Source organism: Lates calcarifer, linkage group LG13 (assembly GCF_001640805.2).
Source record: "Lates calcarifer isolate ASB-BC8 linkage group LG13, TLL_Latcal_v3, whole genome shotgun sequence".
In the NCBI taxonomy this organism is placed as follows: domain Eukaryota; kingdom Metazoa; phylum Chordata; class Actinopteri; family Centropomidae; genus Lates; species Lates calcarifer.
This window is the reverse complement of record NC_066845.1, coordinates 27,178,447-27,196,304: the sequence shown is the minus strand read 5'-3', so window position 1 is coordinate 27,196,304 and position 17,858 is coordinate 27,178,447. Positions and strand designations below refer to the sequence as shown.

Sequence of the window (17,858 nt, the reverse complement as noted above, 5' to 3'; positions counted from 1 at the left end):
CTTCGGTTTTGTTTAGCTGTGGTGGGTTTTTTAGCTATGGTTCATGCTAGCTCTGGTTTTAGGTTATCGTAGGTTAGGTTATCTTTTACTTAGGTTTTTAGAGTTTAGTTTAGCACAGGTTATAGGTTAGTTCATGGTTTTGATTACCCAGAGTTCAGTTTTTATTTACTTTTTATTTACCTGTTTTTATTCATTTATTTATCATTAGCACAAGATCCAATTTCAGGGTTTGAATCAGGCCAAGGTTTTTATTTCATGTTACCGTAGCTAGGTGTTCAGGTTAGCTTGAGGTTCAGGTAAACTCAGTTTAGAACAAATGTGAGTTCTAGTGTCAGGGTTTACGTTTTGGTTAGCTAAAGGTTTAGATTAGCTCAGGCATTATTTTTGCTCAAGTTCAAAGTTAGCTCAAGGTTTAGCTTAGCTCAAAGCTAATGTTAGGGGGTTCAGGCTGGGTCAGCTTTCAGTTTAGATTTCAGAGTTTAAATCAGCTTAGAGATTAGCTCATGGTTTAAATTAAGACAGGTTTTATTTTAGCTCAAACTTCAGGTGAGCTCAGGGTTTAGATTAGCTCAAGGTTCAGGTTAGCTGGAGGCTAAGATTAGCTGAAAGCCCAGCCCTAGGTTAGCTCAGGGTTAAGAATCAGTTGTGTGAAAAATCTTTTTCACTTTTAGACCAAATGCACCTCCAGCTGCACACAGAGTCTTTTAGTTGTATAAAATAATGAAGACACGCTGAGTTTATGACGTCAACTGATTTACTGAAAGTTCATGACTCATCCTCTCTGATGTAACAAGGTTTCTATTGCAGTCCTACCAGAGCTAATGCGAACAATATCAGTATTTGTGGTCACTATGAAATGATTCCTTATGAAAGAAAAACTGAGTCTGTGTGAGCTTTTCATCCACTTCCTGTTTACTTTTCCATCTGACGGAGCTTCTGTTCGTCCTGTCGACATTTTCTGTGACGAAGAAACGAGCCGTCACAGGAAATTAAAGGGAAGATAAGAAGCATGTGAACACACATATAAACACACGAGCTGATTTCCATCAGTCTGACACTCCTCAGGGTAAAACATGGTGAGGACAGGTGCAAACACACTCACGGGTAAGCAGGTGTAGTCCAGGTTACAGCAGGTTTAATGGCGACACAGGTCAGAGGTCAGATACAGAGTCTGGTACAGTTTCACATCTCAACACTTTTTTTTTAAGTGGTTTTAAGATGAAGAATCAGTGAAGATGAAGGAAGATCTTCCTCAAAATAAACTCACATTCACACAGAAATCTCTTTAATCAATGTCATAAATCCCTTAAAACAATGAAGGGATTTATACATCAAAATATTTTGTATTTTTCACCTGAAACAAAGTCCTTAACTTCTGATGTAAAGACAAATACAAAGAGAAAGGGGATTAAAACCTATTTTTTATCGTGTTTTAGTTGAGATCAGCATTACTTTCAAGTGTTAGCATTTCATTGAGCTAACTACAATATTTTGTGGGGTTACAGGTTAAATCCACTGAGCACTGTGCCCTGATGATACTAGTTTAGGTCAATGTTCATAAATGTTAGCGATGTTGTTTCAGTCCTGTTTCCATCGCTCATCAGCTGGTGATGATGATTTATGGGGCCTGGGACCTATTAGCTTTAGCTTCTGTTTTTTTCATGTATGTAGCACTGAAATGCATATTTCAGATGCATTTGCAGGTTTTAAACCAGCTCACATATTTCATTTAGTTAGCTAGCTAGCTGCTAAAACATTTGTTAATGGCAACTCATTTGGGCTACAGCTATTAACTATTATATTATCAATTAATCTGCTTTATTTTCCCAATTAGCCCTCCATATGTGTTTGCTAAAAAAAATACTTAGATTATTAGTTTATTCATTGACCATCAAAATAAATAATTAATCTTCTGCCAATCATCTGATTGATTAATCAAACTGTTTTAGTTCTAGTTGTTATTTCAGTAAAAACTGATGGTTGGCTAAAATAAAACTGCTTCTGTCTGAAATCAAAGAATCAAATTACTGTGAATGTTGATGGTGAATCTGAACCGTTACCATGGGAAACTGTGACTGTAACATTCTAGAACACAAAGATCAACATGTGTAGCAACAGTAACTAAATGGGGGCAGGGCTTAGAGGACAGTCACCGGGCGTCTCTTTATGGAATTTGTATTGAAGAATTCCCATTAGTGAACCTGTAAACCTGCACACAATAAACCTCTTAACACAGCCTCCATGAATCTATCATTCATTACAAACCAGGCAGAGTCCAGAACCACCCCCTATTTACTCTTTGGTGCGTTTACTGTCCACCATTTTATTTGAGTGTCTGTTGTCAGTAACATGTACACTACTTCCTGCTAACAATCCCACAATAACTCTGATTTTGATTAGTGTCGGACTCTGAGTTCCTGTTAAATAACGAGCAGTAAGTGAGTGATTTTGGACACAGGGCCTGGTTTTGTAAAATGTGGTATTTTATCGTAAAGACAGAGCAGAGTTCACAGAGTTGGGAAGTGGGAGAAGCTGCACAGGTGCCAATAATACCTGCAGTTTTCTTACTCTCCTGGATGGTGTAACAATCCCACAGGTTTATGTCACAACCATCAGTTTCAATTATTTCAACTTTGTCTCTGAGAAATCATGTTTTGTTTGTCACTCTTAATACTACAATACCCATGAGCCTCAGCTGCTGTGGCTATGGATAAAAGGCCAGTAAGACATGTGAATCAACGTCAAAACAATTTGTTGTTAAAGCTGACAATAACACATGGTGCCATAGTTTCTGAATGAAGGATTTAAAATGAACGTCTCAACCTTGAAACCTTTGGTGGATTATGAGTGTGTTGGGCCCCTGGACAAAAACCCTAACCCAACACTGAAAGAGACGCAAAACTGTTTGTAGTTGTTTTTGTGTCTTTGGAAATGCTTTCTTTTATTGTTGTTTGTGAGTTGAGTCTCATCACATCTGTTTGTAACTGTTTTATATTTCTGTCGTTCTTTCAGTCTCCTTGTAGTTGTTTTATGTCTCTTTGTAGTTGATTTATGCCTCTTTGTGGTTGTTTGTAATTCCTCATTATTATTTTGCATCTGTTTGTAGTTGTTTTAAGTGTCTTTGTAGCTGTGGTTCTTTCAGTCTCCTTGTAGTTGTTTTATGTCTCTTCGTAGTTCTCTCTCTTTGAGGCCGTTGTGGGTTTTTTTGCGTCTCTTTCAGTGACATTTGGCAGGTGAAGCTCAGAGGAACCTGTAGGTTCGCTAAGTAACACATCTGTGCTTCTACCTTTGACTTTTAATCATAGAACCAGATGTTTTGAACCTCAGTTGTTACTGATTTAGTTCCTCCCACTTCACAACTCTGTTGAATGTAGAAATTAAAGACATGTAAGAGGTTTTAACATTGACACTGTCCCTTTAAGAAACGTCCACTATCTGCTCTGTTCTGACTGTGATGACAGGAAGTCTGATGGTGATGAAGGTGAAACGTGGAGAGACATCAACAACATGGACAGGTGTGTGTGTGTGTGTGTGTGTGTGTGTGTGTGTGTCACTCCTCTGTCTCTTCCTCTTCGCTGTAGTCGCTCAGAGGAAACTCGCGACTCTCCTTCTGTGTGTTGTAGCTTTTCCTGTGCATCACACACTCCTGGTCGATGATCGCCTGCAACACACACACACACACACACACACACACACAGTGGATCAATAACCCCCCCGTACGTCTCTGTAATCTGTGTGTAATTGAGAGTTTATTAAGTCGAAATGTTTCCTCTGCAGCTTTGAAGGCAGCAGCTTCTGATCTGTGATCAGTCTAATCACTGTGTAATGACTTCACACAAACACTTTGGCTTCAACATCACACACAAACACACACACACATACACACACACTTCCTGCTGATCTGTCTGGACCTGCCACTACACACTGTGTGAGTGTGAGTGTGTGTGATTTTAATAACCAGTGTAATTTTCCCTGTAAAACTCAGATCATGACAGATATTCTGAGGGTTTTTGGGAATTCGTTCACGGTGCATTCACTGAACCCTGCAGCTGTTTTGCTTCATGTGTTGAAAGAGCAAGTGGAGAAAGAGTCTTATTATAAAAATAGATCAGGATGAAGCGTCCTATCGAGGGCCTGTGTATCTGACAGCCTGGAATGACGGTGCTCTGAAAACACGGTACAGCGCTCTTTAAATGAAGAAGATAAATCAGTGTCTGGTGTCGACATGGTGAGGTATCCTTCCAGAGAAGAACACGAGATGCTGTGGCCTATACACTGTGTTCCAAATTATTATGCAAATGATATGTTTCTCTGATTTTGTTATATAGTAAATGCAAATGACACTCAGCATAATTTTCAAGTCATCAACTGTTAGAATATAATTCAAATGTTTTTGAACAAACCTCCCAATGATCATTCAAAAATAAAAAACTTAAAATGCACTGTTCCAAATTATTACACAGAACAGTTTCAAAACATTTTATAGGTTGAACTGAACGTGGTCCTTTGTTGACTTTGCAGCATTAGGAGGTCATTTTTACTGACATCAAAAGCTATTTCATTCAAAAACATCTTAACAGGTCAAGTTATATTTTAACATAGGACCCCTTATTTGATAGCAGCTTCACAATTCTTGCATCCATTGAACATGTGAGTTTTTGAAGAGTTTCTGCTTGAATTTCTTTGCAGGATGTCAGAACAGCCTCCCAGAGCTGCTGTTTGGATGTGAACAGCCTCCCACCCTCATAGATCTTTTGCTTGAGAATGCTCCAAAGGTTCATAGGGTTGAGGTCAGGGGAGGATGGAGGCCACACCATGAGATTCTCTCCTTTTATGCCCATAGCAGCCAATCATGCAGAGGTATTCCTTGTAGCATGAGATAGTGCATTGTTATGCATTTTATCAACTCGTTAGAGAAGGTTATTGCTCAGTACAGGACGGTTGTGGGTCTTCACTTCGCTCTTTGCTTTTTTTCCCCATGGCATTAAAGAGTTCAGCTGCAGTTATCTGTGACTTACTTACCTGGATTTAAGTCTTCAAGACTGCAGCTCCTTACAGCACATTCCCATTAAAGAAGTTTATTAAAGAGTAACAGTTGTGTAACTGGAATAAAACAGAACAAACCTGTTGAGGCAAAATAAGGCGACTAAAAAGGAGTGGCTAAAGAACATACACAGTGCATGACTGATACATCATATAAATCAGATGTGTCCAAGTGTGTATTTACATTTGTCCTTTAATGCTATGGGCATAAAAGGAGAGAAAAAAACATTTGAATTATATTCTAACAGTTGATGACTTGAAAATTATGCTGAGTGTCATTTGCATTTACTATATAACAAAATCAGAGAAACATATCATTTGCATAATAATTTGGAACACAGTGTACAATTAGGGCTGAAAGATTTGGGGAAAATATGTAATTGCCATTTTTAAGACATGTTATGATGACTGTTATGGGGGGTTGTTACCAGAGGAAAGATTCTTTGTTTCCACGACTCTTTCCTCTCACTTCCCGCTCAAAACAGCTAATCCTCAAAATGTTAAGAATTCCACGTGTTTACTAAAAATGTTTTTGAGAAATAAACACAACACAAATTTTACCCATTCCTGTATTTAAAGGAGCCACCTATAAGTTTTAGCTATTGCTACATAGGTAACATTAGCATTAACAGCTGTTTACTCACCAGTGAGTTCAGCATCAATCTCATTCCTTTACTCACCAACAGATGTCTTCAGAGGTGGAAAACAATGCCAATGTTTACTTCTGGTTCTATCACTTCTTTTCTTCTACTGAAGTTTAGCATGCTAACTAGCTAGCCTGTCTCGTCACTTTCCGATAGCACCTCACTGTAACGTCCAAACTGTGCTGAAGACGTAGCTCTGCTCTGAGGATTATTCTAACCTTTTACTGTAAACACAACGATGGCTGAAGCTGTTGGCAGTGACCATCACCACCACCTGCTCCCAACAAGGAACCACGTTCAGCAGCAGAAAAAACTTTTTAAAAGCTCCTTTAAAAAAATTATCTTTTTAATACAGACACACTGTTTTCTTTAATGGGGGTGTATCCATTTTAGCAAACGTGTTGTTGCTCTCTGCTGGTGGGGGTGCAGTGAATGTATCGGGAGCCCTGTACATATATATTTTAATATTTTGTCCTGTTAGCAACAGAGCTAACTTCCTTAGCGCCCTCCCTCTTTATTAACTCTAAGCTGACTGAAATCCTTACGACAAAAATCAGGGGAGTAAACGTCAGTTACCATTTTCTCCTCTCGGACTGCAGGGTTACGTAAAAGGAAGCACAGTGGCGCGTACAGGATGTTGATCACCCCGATAAACACCATGAGACAAGGAAAACCCACCGCCTGGACCAGAGCGCCTCCTGTGGATGGTCCTGGAACAACACAGCAATTTTTAATTGCATTAATCTCAACCATGATTTAATTCATGAAGACCAGAGATTCAGATCTTAAATGTTGTAAAAAGTGTGACATTCTCCTTTGAGATGTGGCAGAGTAGAAGTACAAGGTAGAATGAACCTGAAGTAAGAACAAAGTGTCTTAAAGCAGTTGTAGAAAATGTACTTGATTACATTCTATCACTGATATCATGTTTGTGTGCGTTACCGATTGCAAAGCCCATACACAGCGCCACATCAGCAATGGCGTAGACGCTGCCGTAAACGGAGGCATGACGGATGTCGACCAGGTAACCCATGATGGCCATCATGGAGGAGTCCACCATACCTGCAGATCAAACATCACTCAGTTACACATCATGATTAGTTTCATTGTTTTGTTGTTGATATCTGTGAGCGTGTTGATGGTCACCTATAGCGAAGCCCAGACCTCCGTTTGGTCCAATCAGACCGTAGATACTCGTCGCAAAAGGAACCTGCAACACATTAAAACCACTGGTTAAACTGGATGTTTTTAACATGAAGTTTGGTGCTGACTCTCATCTGACTCTGAGATGACGGCGGTTAGTGTTTTATGATTTAACTATGACACCATATTAATCTTACTGGACTGATGGATGGATTAAAAGTTGATTTGATAGATGAGTGAGGGACAGATGATGATGATAAGTGGTTGGATGAGGGAAGTAATGCATGGATGAAAGGTTGAATAAATGAATGGTAATTTGGGTGAATGGGTGAATGGTGGGTTGTATGGACAGATTATTGGACAGATGAATGGATGTCTGGTTAAAGACTGGTTGGACAAGACTGATTGATGTTTGGATGAATGGAAGTTGTACTCACACACAGCAAACTGATGCCGACTATAAACATCCCTAACATGGAGCAGAGCCACCTGGAGACACAAAAATACCCATCAGCCACCTGTCTGTCCGTCACCTGCAGGTTTACCAGAAACCTCCAGGATCAGGTCTGAACAGGACTCAGAGTTTCCAGGAAAGTTAATCTGTTAATCTGCTGATTAAACATCTTCCTCTGTGACGCTCAGATGAACTGAGCGACCGACTGTGTGAAAGTTTTCATTGTTAAAATAAAGTGAAACACACTGACCGTCCCATCTTATTGGCCAGGATCCCAAACAGGTTTGTTCCTATCAGGTAGGAGACACTGGCAGGAAGGAAGGCCATACCTGCAACACAACACACACCTGTTAGACAAGGAGAGGAAAAGCTGTCTGAGGAAACACTTTGTGAAATCACTTGAACCTGGAGAGATTTCTGAGAACAGCCTGTGTTTGTTTTCTACGCTGGAACATTTGTTGTTCGCTGCCTGAAACAAATCATGTCCAGCACGGTGCAGAAAGTGCGAAGGAATGAAAGCAGCTGGACTTCTTTTAGGTTTCTTGAAAACGTTGCAGCTCTGAACAGCTTCATCAGTTCGAGAGGCTGGTTGGGAAGGCCCAGGTATTTAACCTATGGAGGTGGTGCTGAGACGTTGACCCACCCTGTCGTCATGTGTTGAGGTGTGAACGGGGTTAAGTTGGTTCACTTCAGTTCAGTTCAACCAACTTTTAGATCTGATGAAGTCTTTCGGATGAGAGCTGAAACTAAAAGAAGTCCAGTTGCCTCCAACTCTGGCACTCAAGAACTGCAGGCCTTCTGCACAGCGCTGGACACTGATCAGAAACGAGCCCCTCTGGATTCGATGGAAGCAGAGAAATCTGAGGAGAGAAATCTGGACCAAAGAAGCTGGGAGGAAGTAGGAGAGGAGGAGTCGGAGGGCAGACAGACAGTGGATCGTACCAAGTTGCCATTTAGGGGAACACATAGTCTGCATCATCCAGATTGGCAGCGTTGGCTCCAGAATGGCAACGCCCATGTTAGCGAAACACAAAGAGCCTGCAGAGAAAAAGACAAGAAGACGTCTGTCTCTCTGCACTGACACCAGCTCACAGTCTTGGACAGTCGACTGTGGTGGTTTCACCTTTTACTTCAGCAGATCAGTGTGTTTGAGGTAATAAATATGTTGATACAGGTGAGTGGGAGCAGACGTCTCTTACCTGCACTGATGAGGATGTATGGATCTTTTAACAGGGTCAGTAATGGAGTCCCCTCCACACTCTGAAACACAACAAACTGAGCTGAGACTGATCAGAGTTCAGATGTTACAGAAAAAGTCTGACACCTCACACACCTGGGCAAAAGTTCGTCTACTAAAGTTCTTGTTTCTGTCACAGACTCAGATTGTTCTTCTCAGTGTCTGACAACATGATGAGAGGATTCCTACAGAGACAGAGCTTTTTATTAAAGAGGAAGATCCAGAAACATCTCTATATATCTCTACCAGACTCCATTGACAAAAACAGGGATTTAACCAGGAGCTGCTGGAATACCACTGCCTCCATCTGTCAGTGTGTCTGTGTTACTGTGTGGTACTTTTACTTCAGTAAAGTATCTGATTACTTCTTCCACCACTGAAAGTCACACAGTAACACAGACACACTAACAGATGGAGGCAGTGGTATTCCAGCAGCTCCTGATTAAATCCCTGTTTTTGTCAATGGAGTCTGGTAGAGATATATAGAGATGTTTCTGGTTAAACTAAAGGATCTGACTCTTTAATGAAAAGGATTTAAAATAGTGGAGTTATGTCAGATTACAGCTCAAACTAGAGTTATTGTGGCATCAGTGTTTTAAAGTGGACTCACCCCAGGAGAGATCTTTGATGGCTGCAGGATGCAAAGCTGCAACGCTGCAACACACAAACATACACAGATGGAACAAAGTTAACAGTCTAGTTCAGACAGTTCACACTGCATCACATGTTCAATGAACGCTTTTAATTTGGCGGTCTGTTAACGCAGTGGGAATTGCATTGGGTCGGTCAGAGAGAAGAAAACCTTCACCTCCATCAAACACAGCCAAGAAGGCCAGGATCAGGAAGGGGGCGCTCTTCCCCACAAAGTCGTACATCACACTGCCGAACGGAGCTCCGACTGAAACACACACAAATTACATATAACCTTAAAAATGTACAGAAACCGAGAGACATCGCTATACATCACCACCAGACTCCATTGACAAAAACAGGAATTTTACTGAGGTTAGGTGTGTGTGTGTGTGTGTGTGTGTGTGTGTGTGTGTGTGTGTGTCTCACTCAGGACTCCCATAGCCAGTCCTCCCAGTGCGATGCCCATGGCGATGCCTCTCTCCTCGTCGTCTGTGTACACACTCGCCAACATACCCAGACCTGCACATACACAAAAGAGGAAGTGTCGACTTCACGTGAACAAGAAATAATCAGTTAACGTTCATTTGATTTAATTCTGTGAGAAACAGCTGTTTGTGACCTCAGAGGCCACACAGTAAAGGGGAGGTCTTCACAAACTCTACACATTTTAAAACGATTTTAACACAATGGACACAAACCACAGCGCCCCAGATCTGAGTGCAGTTTATGTTGCAGTGTGTATCCTGACTGTTTGTTGTTTGTATCCTGACTGTTTGTGTTTGTATCCTGACTGTTTGTTGTTTGTATCCTGACTGTTTGTGTTTGTAGCCTGACTGTTTGTGTTTGTATCCTGACTGTTTGTTGTTTGTATCCTGACTGTTTGTTGTTTGTATCCTGACTGTTTGTTGTTTGTATCCTGACTGTTTGTTGTTTGTTTGTTGTTGTGTTGAAGTGTCGACCTGCCACAGAGGAGAAGGACGAGCCGATTCCCTGCAGAGAGCGAGCGAAGAACAGCAGAGCGTAGGTTCCTGAAAACGCAAACACTGACACACACACACACACACACACACACACACACACACAGTCATTAGACAATTCTTCATAGAAAACACACCGCTGTGATTGTGTGTCTGTGTGTGTGTCTGACTCACTGATGGTCGACACAAACATGATGATGAATCCTGCGAACATGGGGATGTGATACCCGATCCTACAGAGAGAGGGTTATGATCAATAGATAAACCAATAGATAATAACTGACAGATGGATCAATACTGAAAGAGATCGATACCTGTTGGTGAGCGGACCGACGAACGGGTTGACCAACAGCTGGACGAGAGCTTTAGAGGCAAACAACAAACCAACTCGAACATTTTCCTCCTCCAGAAAAACACTGTCCTGAAGACAGGAGGAGTCCTGCAGGAGGCGAGGAGGAGAATCAATCACATGCATCTCTGATGAAAATGATGAATCGATTACGGATTATTGATGATTGACTGACCGTGGTCTCGTTGACCTGCAGGTCTGTGGTCAGGTCGGTCTGGTCTGTGGTCTCGGGCTCGGGGGTCGGCTCGGTCCGGATCTCCTGCAGACTGAAGGTCGAGTTGTCAAACAGAGACACCAGAGGAGGGAGGGCGGGTGGAGACGACTGTGTACCCAGGACTGGTGCACCGGGGTCGGGCTGTGGGAGCTGTGAGGGCTGGGAGGTCTGACTGGAGGTCTGCAGGTCCGTGGAGGGGGACTGTGAGGGAACCATGCCCAGGCCTGATGCACCATGGCTGGGCAGAGGGAGCAGGGAGGGCTGGGCGGTCTGAGGCTCTGGACTGGGATGCTCCATGGCGTACAGGAACGTGGGGATGATCGGGACTGTGGGAGGAGGTGATTGATTAATTGATTGATTGATTCCTTTGTTAAAATAAATTCACAGCATCAACAAATCTACATCATCTTTTATAAAGATAAAAATTAACTGCAGCATTAAAAGATCTGAGCAGAGATGAGTCTTCACAGGTTGTTGAAGACAGAGAGAGACATTCCTGCTCTGATCCGGGAGCTGGTTCCACCATCAGGGAACCACAGACCAGAACAGTCTGGACTGAGAACAGCTTGTGGTCAGGGATGGAGATGATGATCCCTGGAGGAACACAGTCTGAGAAGGAACAGAAGCCTGAAGGATTGAGTTCAGACCCAGAGGTCTCTCTGCAGGCAGCAGCAGAGACCTGGATTAGATTCAGGCGGCCTTGATCGATGGAGGTCATGTGACCTTTCAGGCTGATCAGAAACCAGACACATTCTGGACCATCTATAAGGGTTTGACTGTCTGTGAAGGGAGGACCACCAGAAGACCTGAGAGAACCAGGGTCTGAAGGACTGAGTCAGGAAACAAAGGTGTTATTCTGTTTTTGTGTCTGTTGCACATAATCAGAGGAAATGACCCGAGGTTCCTCATGGCCTTGAGAGATGAAGAGGAGATTTTAATGTTGATGTTGTGATGGAGACTCTGATTGGATGAAACGACTAAGAGTTCAGTCTTAGAGAAGATTAGTTGAAGGTGGTTTTCCTTCATCCATGTGGACGAAGACTGTCCGTTCGTCTGGTGGAGGTGACAGGTATAATTGGGTGTTATTTGCAGAGCGGTGAAGTTCCACTTATCCAGGGTCGGGTTAGCAGAGTATTGCAGACTTCCCTCTCCACAACATTTTCCAGCTCCTTCTGGGGGATCCTGAGGAGTTCCCAGTTCTGAAGGTAAAAGAAGGTCCAAGGTACTAGCAAGGTGTACCTAATAAACTGGCCAGAGAGTGGACATATAAAAAAACAGGTGTGTAACAGCATCTAAAACCCAACTGAGGCTAAAAGAGCAGCGAAGATTTTATCTGAGAAGAAACCGAAGGAGACAACGGTGAACTGAGCCAGCTGGATTTAAAGGTCAGGGTCAAGAGGTCACGAGTGCGTTAGCTCTGAGTCTAACGGCTGACGACAGCTTCGACCTCGAGGTTTCCAGCTGCGTCACAGATCTGCTTCCATCATGGATTATAAAAATCTTTCAGGAAACAAAGAAGCTTCTAAAAATAAACTCTCTCCAGTAACTGTGTCGAGGTTTCCGCAGTATGTGCACAAAACTTCCCTCTTCTGATTTACATCTTGGGTCATTACGTGAAGCCTCTCTGGAGTCAAACAGACTCTTCGAATCTAATTATATTTATTTCAAATTGAATCAGAGAATAAACTTGTCTCATTTTCAAGAAGCTCCTCAAACACAAAAGCATTTAAACAAACATAAACACATTAATAATCCAAGCAACACAAAACAGTTAACATAAAACAGCAACAAGAACAATCCTTCAATCCCAAACCACACAACTAACAGGAAATAACATTAAATTAAATAAAGTAAAAAAAAAACAAAACAAGAACACACTTATGCAAAGTATCTGAACATTTAACAACACGATGAGAGGATTCCTACAGAGACAGAGCTTTTTATTAAGTACAGATCCTTTCAGTTTAACCAGAAACATCTCTATATATCTCTACCAGACTCCACTGACAAAAACAGGGGTTTTACTGAGAAGACCACAGGAGCTGCTGGAAAACAAAGTGTTTGAGTTACTGTGTGGTACTTTTACTTCAGTAAAGTATCTGATTACTTCTTCCACCACTGAGAGTCACACAGTAACACAGACACACTAACAGATGGAGGCAGTGGTATTCCAGCAGCTCCCAGTAAAATGATCTTCCTCTTTAATAAAAAGCTCTGTCTCTGGAGGTTTTTGTCCATATCAGTCATTTACACCCAAAAACATTGGAACATAAGACCCAGGTTCAAAAACACCAGAGTTTTCCTTTAAAGTAAAAGCTTTTAAAAACAACCAATGAACCAATCACATTTTAGTTTGAGTCGGTGTGGGCGGAGGGATGGTTGAGTGTTTGTGTGTGTGTACTCACCGACCACAGTGAGCAGCATGTTGTCGAGCAGCAGAGCGACACACACCACCACCAGGACGAGTCTGGGTGAACCTCGACCCTGATGGAGCCACGCCATGTCTACACAATCAGACGCACACACAGGACAAAACACACACAGACACAGGATGACGTCAGAGGACAGTCCTTCATCATTTCTCATGGTGTTTACAGTTGTAAGATCCTTTTCTTCCTGTTTAACCAGAATCATCACTATATATCACTACCAGACTCCATTGAAAAAAAGAGTAATTTTACTGAGCAGAAAACAGGAGCTGCTGGAATACCACTGCCTCCATCTGTTAGTGTGTCTGTGTTACTGTGTGACTTTCAGTGGTGGAAGAAGTAATCAGATACTTTACTGAAGTAAAAGTACCACACAGTAACACAGACACGCAATTTTGTATTCCAGCAGCTCCTGTGTTCTGCTCGGTAAAATTCCTGTTTTTCTCAATGGAGTCTGGTATGGAGATAGACTTTCATAAATAGCTCCATCTCTGTATGAATCCTATCCATTCAATGTTGTCAGACACTTAGAACAACAGTCTGAGTCTGTCAGTGGCAAGAACAAGAACTTTAGTGGACGTATTTTTGCTCCATCTGCAGCAGCTTCAGCTACGACGCTAAAACAGCTACTTAGCTAACGTAGCATGCAAACAAAGAGATGAACATCTGAGTGATGTTTATTTGGCTTCATAATGTTTCTGTGCTGCAGTAAAGGAACAGAGTGAAGTCAGAGAGCAGCTGTAGAGAAGCTGAGCTCCGTCATATCACAGCTGATCTTTAATAAAACAACAAGATGGTCTGTTATTATCAGACTCCAGATATTAGTCTGAGCCACCACATCCAAACTCTCCCCTGCCTCTGACATCAGGTTCAGTCTCTGATCTGTCGTGTTCAGTCGTGACAGGAAGCTGATGTTCTTTATTCTTCTTCATGTCATTAAATCTCACGTTCAGACTCACAAATATTTACCACAGCACCAAATGACCAAAGTCAAATATTGAGTCAAGACCAACAAGTCTCAAGTCAATGCCAAGTCCCAAGTTAAAACTAAGTCCCAGGTCAAGACCAGTGTAAGACTAACATGGTCCAACAGTCTGAAGACCAACAAGTCTCCCAAGTCAAGTTCCAAGTCATAACAACATAACACATCAGTCAGTGATGAGTGGATGTTTGTTCCCTGTTTCCAGTTGTTATGCTAAGCTAAGCTAACTGCATCCTGACTACAGTCTACACGCAGGAGTGAAAACCAGCCGCTGACCAGACGGTGGCGCTAAAACACAACATCAGACTGTTGGTAAATAAAAACAGAGGAAAACAGAATCAGCGTCTGTTTGAACCGTTCATTCACACGTCCTCAGTGTTTCTAGATTTTTCCTCGTTAGCGTGAACGTGAACTGAGTGACGTCTGTTCTGACTGCTGATTGGTTTACAGGCTCTTTCCTCCCTCGCTAACACAGTTAAAACACACACACACACACACACACACACCTCCCTTTATTCTCTTATCTGTCCATCTCGTTTGCTTCACCTCCACCTCCCTCTCTCTCCTCTGTTCTGTTTGATGGAACATTGATGTGAAATGTAATTTTGTCTCTGAATCTTTTGTTCGACAAAGCAGAAACACACACACACACACACACACACACACACATCACACTGACTGAAATAAATGTGAATAAAAACTCAAATTAAAAACCCAGAGGAAAATGTAGAAATATAAAAGTCAAAACAAAATCAACAGAAACAAACACAAATTAGAGACATAGAAATAAAATAGAATAAAACAATCAGTTATAAAATGAAAAAATTAGAAAAATTTAAATAAAAATATAAATAAAATAAATCAGAAAATAAACACTCAGCTGAAACTGAACACTCACAGAAATAAAAACTACTTGAGTAAATTTAATTTAAATCTATTTCATCTAGAACTAAAATACGAGAAATCAATAAAAGAAATAAGCAAAATTAAAAATACCTACATATGAATACAATATGTAGGAAAATAAAAGCTCAGCTGAAACTGTAAACTGTAACTATAAATGAATACATCTAATTTAAATATAGGAACTCCACTAACTATACTAACTGAAACAATAAAGCTGCAAAATGCATCTATGAAGATCAAAACATTCAAGAAGAAAATAAAGCTGAAATAAATAAGAATTAAAACAAGAATTTATTTCCACTAAAATTGAAAAAAAGAAGTGAAACGCAGCTGATAAAAAAACTTTAAAATATGATCATTTAACAAAATAAAAGCCCGACTAAATCTAGAATTTAAAATGTAGTTATTGTCTGAATCAGCGTCTGTTTTTATCCTGATGAAGGTTTAAACGAACAGGTGCGTCTTACCTGGACGACTGAAGCTCTTCTTCTTCTTTCAGCTGCTGACGGAGCGACTATATATCTGAGCTGAGGGGAGGAGAGAGAGAGACGAGGAGAGAGGAGAGAGGAGAGGAGGAAGGAGACAGGGAGTTAAGGATGGAGGAGGAGGAGGAGGAGGAGGAGGGTGTTTCCTCTCTTTTATTCTGATAATGATAAAAACAGACAATATGGAGACAAACACACACACATTTACACACAGAACACGCAAATGATACACCCTCTGACCTGTGTGTGTGTGTGTGTGTGTCAGTAATTGTGAGCATCTGCTGTCCTTTTATTGAAGCCCTGGAACAACCTGCAGGCTGGAGACCTTATCACACACACACATCTCCACACACACACACACACACACACACACACACACACACACACACACACACACACACACACACACCTGGTCTGTTTACTCTGCATGTAGTCTTCTATGTGTGTGTGTTCACTCATACATGAAGTCGCACAAATTGTCCAAAAATACAAACACAATATTCAGTCAAACACAAATTAGTGTAACAGCTGATACAGATGTGTGTGTGTGTGTGTGTGTGTGTCAGACCAACCTGCCGTCTTCATGTCATCACTGGTTGTTTTCCTGATCATCCATCAGCTGGTTCAGACTTCTTTCCTTTTCCAGGCAGCTGCAGGTTTTCAGTTCATTTCATAGATAATATATGTGTGTGTGTGTGTGTGTGTGTGTGTGTGTGTGTGTGTGTGTGTGTGTGTGGTCGGGGGGGGTTAAGTAGCCTGGTTAGCATCTCTGTTCCTGGTCTTGACTTGGGACCTGTTGGGCTTGATGTGGGATTCTCCACAACACTGCAGAGAACTGATGAAGCTACATGTCTGGTGTAAAAGGGCTCTGCACACCAACATGAAAACATCATCACAGAGGTGAAGCAGGGTGGAGGTTGGGGTTTAGTGGCAGTAAGACTGGACAGCAGGCGTAGAGCAGGAGGTTTGTTATCACAGACCAGACTCCAGAAGGAAAATCATGTTTCTCAGTTTATCTTCCAGGATGATGTCAGAGCGTCTGAAGATCAGCAGGATGACGACCCTAAACAAGTAGAACTTCAGACAAAGAAAATCCACCTTGTGAACCTGATCCAGGTTAGTAGATCCAGGCTACACCCAGGCTGTGATCCTGCAGTTAGCCCAGCAGCTACAGGCAGCTTTAGAGAGGCCGACCCGGGTCACATGGGGCTCTCCCTGCTCTCCTGTGTCGACCATCTTAGCTCTCTCAGAGCTGCAGGACTGAGTCTAAAACCAGGAAGTCAGTTAGCATGTTAGCATGTTAGCTCTTCCTGTTGTCAGTGTGTTTCTGGTTAAATGTCTGAAATAAGGTCTGTGGTTTTAACACAAGCTCAAGACATTTTCAGGTTTTATTCTCCGACATAAAATGGGTCAGTAAATCCCCCACTCCTGATGTTTGAAGCTTTTCCGTGTCTTAAAAAAGGCGGTTGCTAACGAGTGTCTAAATGAGACTACAGAGGTTGTCGGGGACGTTAACATGAAAACCCATCTACTCACCAGTCCACCTTTACAGCCTCGTTGTGTTTCTACTCACGCTCTTTCAAACTCTCACTAACTTTCTAAGAAGAAAGGCTTTTGTAGAAGAGCTCAGAGCTAAATGAAATGACCAGTTGGAAGCTTAGTGGTGGAGACGTTGACGTCATGTGACCGTGGTGTAGTTGGTTTATAGCCTAACATTAGCTTCTTACTTCAAACATCAGAACAGTGGTGTTCATCTGTGAAGATGATCTGATCAACTAAACCTGGAAGGATCAGAAACTTTAGCTGCTCAGTTTATTTTCTATGAAATAATCCCATTGTCTTTCTGTGGAGGAACCAGGCTGATGCTAACTTCAGGTTTGACTACAGAAACACATCATCACTGTGGGACTGTTTGAGCTAAAGCTCTTGTGACTTAAGAGGTGCAGATCAATAATGTTGACCACCAGGTGGTTCCAGAAGTTTTTCGTGCAATTGTCACCTGTTGCTCACCTGTGTTCTGTTGGACACAGTAGAAATGACCTGTCTTGATCCTGAGGTCCCCTCTCGGCTGTTTGTGATTGGCTGAGACACCTGTCAGTCACATGAACACACCTCTGTTGATAAAGTCTGTTTATTGGAAGAACGATTGTGTTGGATTTCCGCGTTCACAGACTCAGGTTTACTCTTCATCTGTTCGGTGTCGTCACCGGTCTCTGAAACGGATTCACTTCTCTGAGCGTTAATCAGCTTTAATCACCTGTAAACACTCACACATCCGCCTCCTGACACACACACATCCCGCTCTAATGAGTCTTTATCGTAACATTTCAGACCACATAAAGAAACCCCCCCCCCCCCCCCC

The 17,858-nt window shown here is 41.9% G+C and overlaps 1 protein-coding gene across 1 annotated transcript; it reads right to left on the bottom strand.

The window, feature by feature from the left end:
• Positions 1–785: 785 nt before the first annotated feature.
• Positions 786–17,821, bottom strand: LOC108875429 (chromaffin granule amine transporter). The gene is made up of 18 exons (XM_018664390.2): positions 16,069–17,821; positions 15,479–15,538; positions 13,100–13,198; positions 10,656–11,020; positions 10,446–10,570; positions 10,306–10,364; positions 10,114–10,197; positions 9,581–9,673; positions 9,330–9,419; positions 9,132–9,175; positions 8,484–8,544; positions 8,227–8,322; positions 7,535–7,613; positions 7,268–7,319; positions 6,834–6,897; positions 6,630–6,749; positions 6,264–6,397; positions 786–3,661 (listed from the first exon to the last, which is right to left on the bottom strand). Exons 3-18 carry the CDS (start codon positions 13,194–13,196, stop codon positions 3,551–3,553), a joined length of 1,674 nt encoding a protein of 557 aa, XP_018519906.1. The 5' UTR covers positions 13,197–13,198; positions 15,479–15,538; positions 16,069–17,821; the 3' UTR covers positions 786–3,550.
• Between the last annotated feature and the right edge of the window lie 37 nt (positions 17,822–17,858).

Excerpts from the sequence above, each read along its gene's own strand:
- LOC108875429 (XM_018664390.2), bottom strand. The coding sequence starts at position 13,196 with ATGGCGTGGCTCCATCAGGGTCGAGGTTCACCCAGACTCGTCCTGGTG. Across the intron at positions 8,323-8,483 it reads ATACATCCTCATCAGTGCAG|GCTCTTTGTGTTTCGCTAAC; the intron begins GTAAGAGACGTC and ends TTTTCTCTGCAG. Across the intron at positions 6,750-6,833 it reads AGGTCTGGGCTTCGCTATAG|GTATGGTGGACTCCTCCATG; the intron begins GTGACCATCAAC and ends TTTGATCTGCAG.